This window comes from Phyllostomus discolor, chromosome 6, assembly GCF_004126475.2.
Source record: "Phyllostomus discolor isolate MPI-MPIP mPhyDis1 chromosome 6, mPhyDis1.pri.v3, whole genome shotgun sequence".
Classification (NCBI taxonomy): domain Eukaryota; kingdom Metazoa; phylum Chordata; class Mammalia; order Chiroptera; family Phyllostomidae; genus Phyllostomus; species Phyllostomus discolor.
The window spans coordinates 121,847,566-121,861,560 of NC_040908.2; the positions used below are offsets into that span (position 1 = coordinate 121,847,566).

General features: G+C 44.7%; 1 protein-coding gene across 3 annotated transcripts in view; it reads left to right on the plus strand.

Moving 5' to 3' along the window:
- Positions 1-13,995, plus strand: part of CLPB (caseinolytic mitochondrial matrix peptidase chaperone subunit B) — a 136,375-nt gene that overhangs the window by 59,789 nt on the left and 62,591 nt on the right. For 2 of the 3 annotated variants that reach the window (XM_028515536.2, XM_036028858.1), the window contains exon 5: positions 9,953-10,081. The exons of the other annotated variant lie outside the window; for it this stretch is intronic. In XM_028515536.2, the coding sequence (XP_028371337.1) occupies positions 9,953-10,081 (129 nt within the window). The remainder of the gene's footprint in view (positions 1-9,952; positions 10,082-13,995) is intronic. 3 annotated transcript variants of the gene reach the window in all.

Below are 13,995 nucleotides of genomic sequence, written 5' to 3' on the forward strand. Positions count from 1 at the left end.
AAACCTTCCTGTCCATTAGCAGAGAGCATGGCATCTTTGAGAACCATTTTCAAGAAAGGTCTGGTCTTCTAGCCTTAAGCCAGCCTAGATAACCATGAGTGCCTTCTCTGCATGAAGGACAAAGAGATCCATAGGACACAGTATCTCTCCTTCAAGAATCTATTTGCTACTTGGGGAGACAGCCTAACAATGGTTCACTAAAGAAGTATTTGTTGAGTACCTACCATGTTCAAGGGTATACACATGAAGCACTCTAAGAACACGTAATACTACGTGAAAGAAAATGTTGAGTAATTTCATGTAGACTAGATATCACTGGAATGTATAGAGGAAAGGTAGATCAGTGAAAATCAGGATGCTTGAATTGTAGAGGACAGGTAAAACATAGATAAATAAAAGGAAAGAACAGTGAAGCCGTAGAGAGAAAATAGTACAAGCCTTGGGATTGAACAGACGAGCTTAGTCACTGTTGATGTGACCTGAAACTAGCTGCCTAACCTCCTAAGTCCTGGTTTCTCCATTAACAGGAGTAATGACAACAGCCTAGTATGGTTCTTGTGAGGAAAATATCAGTAGTTGTGAGGTTCCTAGCATAATACCTGGCACATAATAAGCATTCAATAAATGTAGACCATTGTTTTCTTATTACTCCACATATTTAAATATCTGAGTACTAGAGGAAGACTCCTAGTGCTGGGATACTAGCCTCCAGGACTCACCTGTGACCCTCCACTGAGCATGAAGTGAGCTCCCTGCGATGAGCCTGCATACTCTGCAGTGTTAGTGTTAGCAGTGGTTCCGGTCAGGGTTCAAGTGGCATCAGGAAGAGGGCAGGGCATAATAATAAATTTATTGCCACTTATTAAGTCCTTACTACATGCCAAGCAGTGTTCTCAGATCCTTAACATACATTTTTTTCATATAACAGCTTTATTGAAATTTAATTCGCATGCTATATAGTGCAGTCATTTGAAGTGTATAATTCAGTGGTTTGTAGTATATTCACAAGAGTTGTGCAGCTGTTACCACAATTAGTTTTAGAACATTTTTATTACCCCATAAAGAAACCCCATACCCATTATCAATCATTCCTCATTTCACCTCAACTCCCCCTAGCCCTAGATAGCCACTAACTGATCCACTTTCTGTCTCTGTAGATTTGCCCATTCTGGACACTCCCTGCAAATGGAACCATGCAACATGTGTCCTTTGTGCCTGGCTTCTTTAACTGAGCACGTGTTCAAGGTCCATTGGTGTTGTAGCAAGAGTCAGGACTTTGTTCCTTTTTCATAGTCAAATAATATTCCGTTAATGGATATGTCACATTTTATTTATCCACTCATCAGTTGAGGGACATTTCAGTTGTTTCTACTTTGGCAATTATGAATAATGCTGCTATGAATGTGCACAAGTTTTTGTGAGGACATAATGTTTTCAGTTTGGGGGGTTATACCTAGGAGTAGAATTGCTGGGTCATATAGTAAGTCCGTATCTAACCTTTTGAGGAACTGTTTTACATTCCCACCAGCCATGTGTGAGGGATCCAGTTCCTCTGTGCCCTTACCAGTACCCATTACTGCCTGTCTGTTTTACTTCACCACCCTACTGGATATGAAGTGGTATGTCGTGGCTTTGATTTGCATTTCCCTGTTGGCTAATGATATTGGGCTTTTGTGTTTTTTGGCCATTTGTATATCTTCTTTGGAAAAATATCTACACCAGATCCTGTGTACATTTTTTAACTGGGTTTGTCATTGAATCTTATTGGGTCGATATTATTTATTTTACTGGTGAGGAAGCAAATTCTCAGGGATGTTAGGATTTTGATTGGAGTCATACAGTTAGTGAGTTTTGCTTCCCAGTCTGACTGGCTCTCACCTGTCTGCTCTTTCTAGTACACAGTGCTGCCCACTAAGATTCATTATAGGATTGCCAGGGTCCTCTTTGGGGGGGCCTCAACCAGCAAGAGGGGAGGAACTGCAAGTCCATTTTGAGAAGTTAACAGAGACCAGGTAGGAGAGGCCTCTTAAAGTCAAACAGAAGATTATGGATGTTACAGGTTCCAGGACAGGAGAAGACATGTTAATTTGAAAATTGCCATTTCCTCGGTGCCAATTATTCCCTGTTCCTTTCACTATACTCCGTCATTTCTAATTTTTATGGCAACCCATTTAATAGATATTAATGTCCCAATTTTACCAACGAGAAATTTGAGGCTCCAAAGCATGGAATAATTTTCCAGAGTCATCAGGATTAGAATCCAGGTCCCTGGCTCAAAATTATGAATATTTTCATTTCAGAGATATTTTATAAAAGAAAGGTTATTTGACATTATTTGCATGCATTTGAGGCCAGAGCCCATGCAAAGTACTTAATAAAATGTTTGGTGGATAAACAAGGACACAGACTAGAGTGTATTGTGTAGAAGGACCTAATTCCAACTGAGAGTTTTGGAGGGAGAGGAGATACAGGTGAGATATTGGAGGTCTCATTGCAAGGCTTGGTGTTCTGGGAGCTTGGCTCTAACTTTCTAAACTTGGGGCTTGGACAGAATGTTCTGGTGCCCAGACATCCTTTCCCTTCTTGGAGCAGGACCAGACAGATGGAGGCAGGGTGGATTTGGCTAGCCTTGCATCATTTTTGTCTTTTTTGCAGAACATTAGAATGGGAAAGACCCCCAGAGGTCATCTAGTCCAGTGCTTCTCAGTCTCTTGGAGGAACAGTACAATGGAGTTTTTAAAATGTGCATTCCCAGGCACCGCCTGCTGAATTTAAATTGCTGAAGTGGCTGCCCCAAAATCAGTGTTTTACAAATTATTCGGGTGATTCTGTTCCCACAAAAGTTTGAGAACCACTAATGGAAAGAAAAACAACTCCCCTCCATTTTAAAAATAGGGAATTCGGGGCACAGAGGGATTGAGACACATATCAAGTTAGTAAAAGAGCCATTTTTAAACCCACTTCTCTCTTGTCTCCTGGCTTATTGTTCTTACTGTTCCCCATGCTGCTTAATTTGTTAACCAAAACAATTAAACACCCATAGCTTTCAGGTTAAAGTCCCAACCCTCTCAAGGTCATGCCTCTGCCTATCTGGGCAACCTCATCTCTGCCCACTGCTCTGCCCACTTTCACTGAGCATTCTGGACTCACTGAAGGACTCCTGCTTTTCTGAATGGAAAGGTAATGCAGACTTTACCCTCTGGCCTTTGCAAATGCCACTTCCTGTCCTGGATTGCCCTTCTTCCCCTCTCCACCTGACAAACTCCCCCTCATCCTTAGGACAGTTCTTCTGGGAGATTCCTCCTGACCCACGTGACATGTGCCCCATCTTTGCTGCTGGCATACCCTGTGCATACATGCCTCTCCTAGCACGTTCTGTACTGAGGTGCTAAGGGATGGTATGCTTGTGGGCAGGTGGATGGATGAAGTTTCAAGCTGCATGAAAAACTGAAGCGATGCTGTATGAAGTACATACAGAAAATGTAACTAGTTACTGTCATCCATGAGGAGCCTATGGGAGTTCTGTTCTAACTGGGGAGTCAGAACAGAATGGAAAATTTTAAGGCACAAAAGTATTACAAGAGGTGTTTTAAGACAATAAATAACTGGTAGGTGGGTACACAAAATCGAAATGACAGATATCTAGGGCAGAGCTTGGGGGAGAAGACTTCCTGAAAGAGGAGGCCTTGGATTGGGCATTAAAGAACAGGTAGGATTTGGAAAGGAAGGCGGGCTGTCTAGGCTGTGGAAGGGTATTAAGGGTTTTGCCCTCTCCAGGGATGGTCTCATGGTGGCCCAGCACAGGAAATCTCCTTCTTGCCCACTCCTCTGGCTGAAGACAAATACAACAGAGCGGACAGCCAGTGCCCTCAGAGGCTGAGGGAGCAGCCTGCGATGCTGTCTATCAGCTTATAGTGAGGATTTAATGTGGTCATAGATACAAAACAACTTGGATGGGAGGAAGCTGAGAGCTCAGAGACTTTTTCCCGGAGACTCTTGATAAAAATTTAGCTTAGTCCCTGAGCTTCAATCCAGGTTAGCTGACCCTGAGTTATGTGAGGCTTGACCTTGTGGACATTGACAGAAACTGTGCAGTATGGAGGGTGGAGCCAGGCAGGCTCAAGGTCTGCTGCTAGTTCACCACCGACTAGCAGTGCAAGTTGGGCAGGCCACCTAACTTCCTTACCTCTATCTCTTCTTCAGTAGAGAGAATAATACAATACTTGACCTGTCTGCCCTAGGTTGTCTTGAGGTTAAGGGAATGATTGCATTGTGCTCACTAAACTGTTACATCTGCACAAATGTAAGGGGTTATTCTCAAGTTTGCCACATTAGTCATAGAGATTCCCTCTCATGAAGACATGCTCACATCTTGAAGGGCAGGGCACTGCTAGATTTCCCATCACATTAGGTTGCATGGCTCCTGGGAGTGGTGGGTGGGTGCTGAGCCGGTGGGAATGGAACTTGTTCCGAGGGTTGCTTTCCTCTGCACAGGGCAGCAGTGATAAAGCTTTTGTTACCTGGAGACCACCCATTTAGCCTCATATACCTTTTAGCAGTCTGAGGACAGGAGCTGTGTCGGATTCATCTCTGTGTCCCTGGTGTCTAACCCAAAGGGGAAAGGAGCGTTAGTAAATGTTTGTGGTAATGTTTTTTTTAAAAAATGTATTATCAGATTTGATTCGCAATATTTAAATATTTACGATTCCCAAAATTATTGTTTATCATACCCATTTTACAGATAGAAGAGCTTATTAGTGAGTGATAGTCTGAAGAGTCAGGACTACATGATTCCTTTACCTTAAATCACTCTTATTGTGGGAGGCAGTGATTTGGGGGGAGGTATTTTGGTTTGGGTTTTTTTGTTTGTTTGTTTGTTTGTTTGTTTGTTTGTTTTTGCAGTTTCAGCAGTGCTCAGTAGCCAGGGCTACATAGCGGGCCTCAGGGACTATTTTCTCCACTGCTGACTCCTTGGCACTGCTGTCCTGCAGAGTGTGTATAAGGTACAAACTTGCCATGGCAGGCAGGCACAGACTTCACAACATCAGAAGTCAGAGGTGAGGGCAGAAGGATGGCAGAATGATGCTTTGCCATCTTCCTGTGCAGGAGGGTGCAGCCTCCATAGAAGATGCAGGAATGGCCGGCTTGGAGGGAAAGCAAGAGCCCGAGCTGCCTCACCCCATGCTGGAGACAGGCTGGTAGATGTCTTTGTTGGGAAGGAGACGGTTCACTGGCTGAGGACCAGCTGTAAACACGGGACCACAAAAGACCACCGTGGTGGCCAGCTGGCGAGCCAGTCTTGGATGAGTCACTTTAGCGCCTGTGGATTTGCATAGTTTTCTTCAGTGGGGTGGGGGGGGTGAGTGTATGAGGGCACATGCTCTTCCTCTCCCCACACTTTTCCACCTTTCTCCACTCTTTTTGAATAGAAAAGAGTATGAAATCTAATGAACTGGGGACTTCAGCAAGATCTGGGACAGAACTTCTAACACTGGGTGATGAGGGGAAAGAGGTTATTGATAAAAGCACGAAATGGGCTAAGCCCCACCACCAGCTGATTGTGGTTCATTCTGAACTTCAGTTCCCTGATCTGTAAAGTGGGGAGAGTAAACTTACACCTCACAGGATTATTCTGAAAGAAGTGAAAATATTTTACAGATAGTAATGCACTACTTAGTTCCAGAGAGTGTTCTGTGGAACACCTGTACTTCAGGATTTTAATAAGGGTTAGGTGGAAAGAGGCTGTCGAACAAGGAACTGCTGAGGAACAATGAATTAAACAGATGGTTCTTAACTAAAAACTGTGCTTTTCTGAGGGGAATAGTGTATACAGGATTCCCCAAATGGACCTCTTTCACAGAGGGAGTATATGTGGAAGCACTAGACTGTAAGGATAATAGCTGACATTTATTGAGAGGTACTGTACACCAGGCACTGTTCCAAGCCCCTTTACTCATAGTGTCTCATTTAATCCTTGCCATACCCCTGAGAGAACACTATTATCATCTCCATTTACAGATAAAGAAACTTGGCACAGCCCTGACCAGTGTGGCTCAGTGGGTTGGGTGTCATCCTGCAAACCAAAAGAAAGGTCACCACTTTGATTCCCAGTCAGGGCACATGCCTGGGTTGTGGGTCAGGTCCCCATTTAGGGGCATGTGAGAGGCGTTCGATCGATGTTTCTCTCCCTCTTTTTCTCCCTCCCTTTCCTTCTCTCTAAAAATAAATCTTTTTGTTGTTGTTTTTTAAAGAGCCCTAGCTGGTGTGGCTCAGTGGATTGAGTGCTGGCCTACAAAGAACCAAAGGGTCACTGGTTCAATTCCCAGTCAGAGCACATGCCTGGGTTGCAGGCCAGGTCCCCATTGGGGGCCACATGAGAGGCAACCACTCATTGATGTTTCTCTCCCTCTCTTTCTCCCTCCCCACTTACCCTTACCCTCCTTACCCTTTCTCTAAAAATAAATAAATAAAATCTTTAAAAAAGAAAGGGAGGGAGGAACAAACAAACAAATGCATGAACAAACCAACTTGGCACAGAGAAAGTAGCTAAGATACCCAAGATTACACGGTCAGTAAATTCAGAATTGATATCCAAACATGGCTGATCCAGCCCCAGAGCTCACTTATTTAACAGCCACACTCCACTGTCTCCACTAAATATGGTAACCATTGGCTGACATTATTATTATTATTGTTCCAAAAACAAGGTAATATCAGAAGCTTTTTTATGAATTATGTATTCACTTGTTAGTTCAACAAATATTTGTCGAGCACATATTTATGGCTAGACACCATTGTGGGCACTGAGGATACAACTGTGGAGAAGGTAGTCACACTTCCTGTCCTCATTGAGCATTTTGCCAAGTGGAGAGCACAGTCAAGTAAACAGGTGATTGCAATAGAATGTAATAAATGCTGTAATCAGAGATGCCTAAGGTACTGGGTTGCTCTTAGGAGCAGTAACTACCTCAAACTTGGGAGGAATCACTGGAAGTGATTTCTAATCCGAGGCCTAAAAATAAATTGGAGTTAGCCGACTGAAGACAAGGAAGAGGGGGAGATGCTGCAGGCAGTGGACTAGTATTTGCAGAAGTTCAGAGGCAAAAGAGAGCATTAGAAAGGAGATGATAAGAGACGAGACCCCAGAGGCGAGCAGGGGCCCTCCTATGGTTTCTTAATAGCTGGTCTATGATGTTGGTACTCTGGTGACATTTGTCTCTGAACTGAATGGCCCCAGCTGTGTTTCTTGACTTCATCTGCTTTTTATGGTAAGCACCCTATATATGACTCTATAACTGCACTTGTGAAACATTATAATTTATTCAGTGGTCTGATTCTTGCATTAGACTCCCTTACTCATTAGTGTATCTCCAGCAACTACCACCAAGCACTGGTTCTCATTAAATGTTGTTTGTTGAATGAATGATTTTTCCTTGTAAAACGGATTACACCCTTACTGCTTTCTTGAGCCAACTATCACTTTTCCTCAGATTCATCATTATATCCAGTAGTTAATGTCCTATGTGGCCATTCAGTGGTGCCCTTAGGGGCTTTTGAGGTGCAGTAGTCTGTGAGTTCCTTTTTAGCTTTTTATTGTGCTGTTCTTTTCCCTCCCTGCCTAGCTGGCACTTGATTGTAATCAATCTGCTTGATTATGAAGCCTCCTCCCCAGCCTTCTAGTTTTCTTCTCCTAATCTGCAGTAGGTTGGAAACAAGATCACTTACAGTGATTTGATAAGACCGAGACTAAGAGTAATCTCTGAGTTGGGCCTTAAAGGGCTTTCTTATGGGAAAAATGCAAATAACTTTGCACATGGGACTTGTATGTTAGCTACTCAGGGGCCTTTTTCCTGTTCTCCCTACTCCAGGAAAGGTCAGATAATACTTCAGGTGTGGAGAGAAGGAGGTTATCAATCTGGAGAGCTTCTGGTGCCAAATTGTACTCCACCAACTTTATTTTGGCCAAACATTTGAAATGCTTCCACCTAAGCTAGTTTATCTGGGTGCTAGCTATAAAGCCTCAGGCCATTCCCTATTAAGGGAAGTTCTGCAGAAAGTATGGCTACACCTTCACCTTGAGTAGGCAAAAAAAAAAAAAAAAAAAAGAATAAGAGCCAATGCTGGGACCAGACATCTTTCTAGGCTCTGAGCTCCTTTCTCTGGGATCCAGTTTGCTTATTTGCAAAATAAGGGTAACAGCATGATGTGCTGGAAAGAAAGATTAAGGACTCAGGTTAGACCTGGGTTCGAATCCTCACTCAACCACTTATGGGTGAGGGGTAGGTTTACAGTTGTAAGTAAGCAAAACACAGCGTTAATTTGTGTATTATTTATTAAATATTGTTTACTTGTATTACAATTGTAAACCTACTTTTGCCGCACCCCCCCCCCCCCGTTTTAGCTGGGTGACTTCTATGCTTCAGTTTCCTTGTCTGTGAAATAAGAGTGATAACCCCTACTATTACAAGGTAGTTACAAGAAGTACATAAGTTGATTGTGTGGAGTGACCAGGCCAGGTACAGAGTAGAAAAAGGTCAGCAAATGAGGTCTGTTAGTATTAGGAGGCATGACAGTCCTCCGGCTTTTTGAACTTTAAATAGGAATTCTAGTTTTGCCAAATGGGAAAATGCATGGATGCTGTTCCAAGACCATGTAACTCGGAAAAGAATGGTTTAGGAATTGTCTGGTGCGTTTGACTACCTAGGCAAGGTTACCTCGAGTGAAATACACACCCTTACCCAGTGGTGAGAGGAGCCTACTCCTTGCAGGCCCAGTGCTGTGGGCCAGGGGAATAGGGGATTCAGGTAGATAGGACCTGAGTTCCACCCACAGTGAACTCAGTTCAGGAGGAAACATAACAGTTACTCTGATAATTGAGGCAGAAAGAAACCCCATCACCTAAGCAGCATAACTGTTATAAGAGGTTTCAGTTTCCAAGGGAGGACCCCAGAGGTGGGGTAACCTTCCAATTTATTGTCCAGACTGGGACTGTCCGGGACAACAGGCATAAACCAGGTTCTTCTTGGATATGTGTGGTCACCCAACCTGTAAGTTCCTATAAAAGCAATAGAACTGGTCTTAGGTTTTTATGTGACGCTTGAGAGGGAGAGTTGTGAATACTAGCGCTAGAGTGAGCCTAGGGGTTTTGGTTCTTTGACCATGTGAAATGCTGTTTGTCTTTGATTTAAGAACATGTTCACAGTGCATTTTTAAGGGTTTAAAAAAAGCATATTACAAAATTGCAATATAGTGAATTTTTGTAGGATATGTGTGCATATATATGAGGATATATACCAACATATTAAGTGCAGTTTCTCATGTTGCTGAAATATTGATTCCTTCTTTGTATTTTTCTGTAGTTTCAAATTTTTAATGGCTTTTATAAATTAAAAAGTTCTTTACAAAGTAGTATTAAATACTCGCTAGACTGTAAACATCTTCAGAGCAGAGGGAAATGTTACTATTCTGCAAAGAACAGCCTCTGTCTCTCTCACCCCACCATTCCCTTCACCTGGATGGCTCCTCTTCACCCTTCAAGACTCTGGGCTTCTGGGATCTTCTCTTCATGCACTAATTGAGCTCAGCTCCTGTCTGGCTTTTTATATCATCCTGTTATACTTCTAACAGTATTTATCTCAAATAATACTGTAAATATGTATTTGTTGTCTATCTCCTTCAAATTAGGCCAGAGACCACATCTGATTCACTTCTGTGTCCCTGTATGAATCCTGATACATAATAGATGTCAGTAAATGTTTGTGGAACTAACTTGGCTCTGGTTTATCTCATCTTGCCCGACACAGATCGCCAGGCACATAATGGATGACATTATATGTTTTGTAAGTAGGTAGATGAGTGAGTGGGTTAATTAAAATGCCAAGAGAAAGAAGGTGAGATTGGTGGACCAGGGCACTTGTTGCTAATAGAAGGGTTTGTGTTACTGTCCCCCTAGTCCTGGTCACCCGAGAAGATGACTTCAACAACCGGCTGAATAACCGAGCCAGCTTCAAGGGCTGCACAGCCCTGCACTATGCTGTCCTTGCTGACGACTACCAAACTGCCAAGGAGCTAATTGATGGAGGTGAGAGTATGGGTGAATGGGGCAGGGGGTGGCAGGGAGAGAGACTTGACACCCTCTCCGCTCTGGAAATGCCGTGTTCCCCGAGAGCCCTGTTACCCTCCCAGAGCTGGAAATGCTTTGAGGGTGGCTATGCTTAATGACAGTGGCAGTATGCACCTGGGATTTGCCCTTATATGGCTGGAACACGTTCCTTTGCTTACCTGTGTGTTATGTACCATGCCATCCTGCATGTCTGCACATGCCCTGAGAGTTTTGTTCGTTGCATTCCCCAAAAGTGTCCTCTCTCTCCACTTTGACCTCTACAGCAGGGCTAGTGGAACAAGGGGAGGCCCTTAAAACCCCTATTAACCCAGGTCTCAAAGACATTCTCCTTGATCTCACCACTACCCCAGCCTAAAGTCACACTTGTCATAGTCTGAAATTGTTTTTGTGTTCAGTAGCCTTCTCCCTAACTTGCATCTGAGCTCCCTGAAGTCGGGAAAATCATTCCCAGCATCTAGCACAGTACCCAGCACACAGTCAGCACTCAGTATTTACTGAGTGATTGAATACCCTCCCTTTGAAGAGTATCAGTTTAAGTGGAGGGTCAGTATGTGCAGGCCCCAGGTTCGGATTGGTTGGGTCCTGTCCAATTCTGGTGCAGAGTCATCCTCCACCCTGCCTGTTACCTCCCGAGCAGTCACTTTTCTTCCTACTGCCTTTATCCCACTCCAGTCTCTCTTTGGATTAAGAGAAGCCTCTTTCTGGGATGTGTGGTGCCCAGGCCCCTTTTTATGCCCTCAGTGCTATTTATCGAAGGACTAGAGACCCTCTTTTGGGGTTGGACACCCTCCCAGGTCCTAGTTGTCAGGAGTCATTCTTCATATAACCTGACAGCTGCAAGGGTCCTCAGAGGTCCTCAGAGGTCATTGCAGCTACCCGCTCTCCTGTCACAAACCTTTCTAACAGCTGGCTGGCATTTCCTTGGACTTTGTCAGGGACTCCCTGGGAGTCCATTCCATTTTAGGTGTCCATTGAGTCCATTTCTTCTTTGACTGCTTGAAATAGCTTTTTTTTAAATGAGCTGTAATTTTCTTCTCTGTAACTTCTACGAACTCTCCTCTTCAGCCTAATCACGTTTTCAAAATCCATTCTTCAAAGACACCTCTTTTCATCCCAGAGCCTTTGCCTCCCTGGCCCTACACCCCCAGATCATCTTCTAACCCTTGTCATGTGATCAGATTAGAGGGATTTCTCATTAACTCCCAAATCCAGCCACACTTGCTTAAGTTCCAGGCCTGGCCCATAGCCCGAGCCCACAAGGGACCTGCTCCAGAGTGTGCTTTGGTCTGGAGCACGCACATTGTGGTAACAGTGCCCAGGATGACTGACACCTTTAGAGCAAGAACTTACTGCTCTCAGAAGCAGAGACTTAAAAAACATCCCCAAGCAGGATGCTACTTACTTTGTCCTTTGCAAAGTTCTCTGGCGAGACATTTTGTAGCTAGGAATTGGAGCATTCACCATGAGGCTTCTCTCTGCCATGCCTTAAAATCAATCAATACCCCCAAGCCATTGTGCAATGGTTTACATTTCCTGCTTCCCCTCAGCCCCCAAACTGACAGGGAATTCACTCTAAAAAGAGACCCTCTCCAGCTTTCCAGATCGAACACCTTTGAAATGAAGAGGCACAGGCCTTTTATGAAATGTCCACCCTCCCCTCCTCCAGGCCAAGACTGGCCCTTTGAACTGTTCCTGGGGCATGGTTCCTGCCTGTTGACTTGGAACAGATGCCCGAAGCCCCCACTTTTACAGTTTGCCCACCTGCCTTTTTATCCAGCATCCATTTACACCCCCTGCCCTAGCCTCCCAGCCTCAAGGGCCAAAACCATTAACCCACTTATTTCTCCCTTCCTGATCTGAACAAGCGGCCGTCACTCAGGGCCTGCAGGCCAGCCTAACTTCTGACCTCCCACCCCCCTTGACCTTTCTTGGTCAGCCTGTGTGTGTGACCAGCCAACCGCGAGGCAGGATCCTACACCCTTGTCCCGGGGGCTGTTGCCAGTAACATTTCCAAAGTCTTTTGACCTCAGTTGACCTAATCCAAGGGTTTCAGGGAAGGCAGGAGGGTCTGCCTTCCTTACTATCCAGCTTTCTTAGCCTTTATGTGCCAGTGGCTTTGCTCCAGCAAATGAGAGGAAAGTGCTCTCTGTGACATCAAGGGGCCAGCCTGTGTTCACGAAGTCTACCCAGAGTCCTTGTCCTTGAAATTGCTTAATCCACAGGGACTTAGGATCCTCACATCCTAGATGTTTAGAGCTGGAGGGGACAGCTATTCTTAGCCCCACTCTGACTAGCAGTCCCCGTGAGAGCTGGGTGGAAGTCCAGGCAGCAGTATCAGTATGATAATGTGGGAAGTTCTGTGACCCCTTAGGAGGCAGTATAGAGTATTAAAGAGGACAGCTTCAGAACCCCAGCTCCCCACCCTACTACTGGTATTGCCTTGGACATGTTACCCTAACTCTCTAAGCCTCAGTTTTCTTCTGAGATGAGATAACATCTGTACAAGCCCCTGTTCCATGCTCCATGGTTGTATAAAGAAATCAAACTTTCACCTGACAGCTAACAATCCTGTTTTCCTTCATGAAACCTGTAATCTTAACTAAAGGCTTCTTAACTCTGTTTCTGCACCCCACCACTTCCACCTAAAACACCGTCACATGCCCTCTGTTCTCATGTAGATCCTCTGACTCTTTAAGGCCTCCCTTTCTCCTCTCAAGGGAGGCTTCTGAGCCTCCCTTTCTCAGAAGGGTCTCAGAAGCCTCTTCTGGTGGTCTGGTCCACTCTGAAAGCACCGTCTCTGAACTCTTACAGTGTTGTGCTGGGTGCTTAGTGCATCTTCAGGAGGCTCCTGAGTCAGTGAAAAGAACACAAGCTTGGGTTTAAATCTCAGTTCCATAATGTGACTCTGACTAAGCCATTTGCAATCTCTGAGACCATGGCCCTCAGGACATCCTAGGTTGGATCAAGCAAACTATCTCTGACCCTGAGAGTCTTGGAGACTGGTGGAGGAGCCAGATACAGAAACAGGCAGTGACCACTGGATAAGTGCTCCAGCAGGGGGCTGGACAAGGGGCTCAGGGGCATGGAGGAGGACATACCTGCTTCTGCCTGGTGAACAGAGAGGGGAGTCAGTCACAGGAAGCTTCCCAGAGTAGAGGATGCCTAGTTTTGTCAGGAAGTGTAATGGGAGTTTGCCAGACAATTTTTATGGAAAGGCTCTGAATTCTCTAGTGCCAATTTTCTACCTCTGACCTCCACAGAACAGTGGGTGCACAGGCCCCTGTGGTTTTCATCTCTGAAAACCTGTGTTGCTGGTTTAGAGTAGGAAGCCTCTTCTTCAGCACTTGCACTGTCAAGTACAAGAAAATATTGGTGGTATGGAGAGAGGAAGAAGCAGGATAGTTGGGAAGATGGGGAGCCTCCTTTTTTAAGCCCCTAGAACTGATTTATCCCAATAGTTCCAGGGCTATTAAGGTGGATGGGATCTCACTGCCAGATCCATTTCCTACAACATATCTCTAATCATGACAGCCTTTCTGACCAGGGTTCCCCAAAGAATTGAGTCCTAATGCTCTAAGGTGTCCATCACACACAAGGAATTAGCTTTTCTCCCAGGTGTCTGAGATGGTACTACATTATTCAAATAATTTCCCATATGTGGTTCAAAGGACAAATCCCAGTTAAGAAAGGCTGCAAGGAAAGAGCATGAACTGTAGAGTCAGGATCTGAATGCCAGCCCTGCCACTTCATAGCTGTGGCCCTGGGCAAGCAGGGACCGCTCTGAGGTTGTCTTTCTTCACCTGGAAATGGAGTGATACCATCTACCTTCTAAGGTTTTGTCAGGATTAGGACGCGTACAGGTACTACAGAGT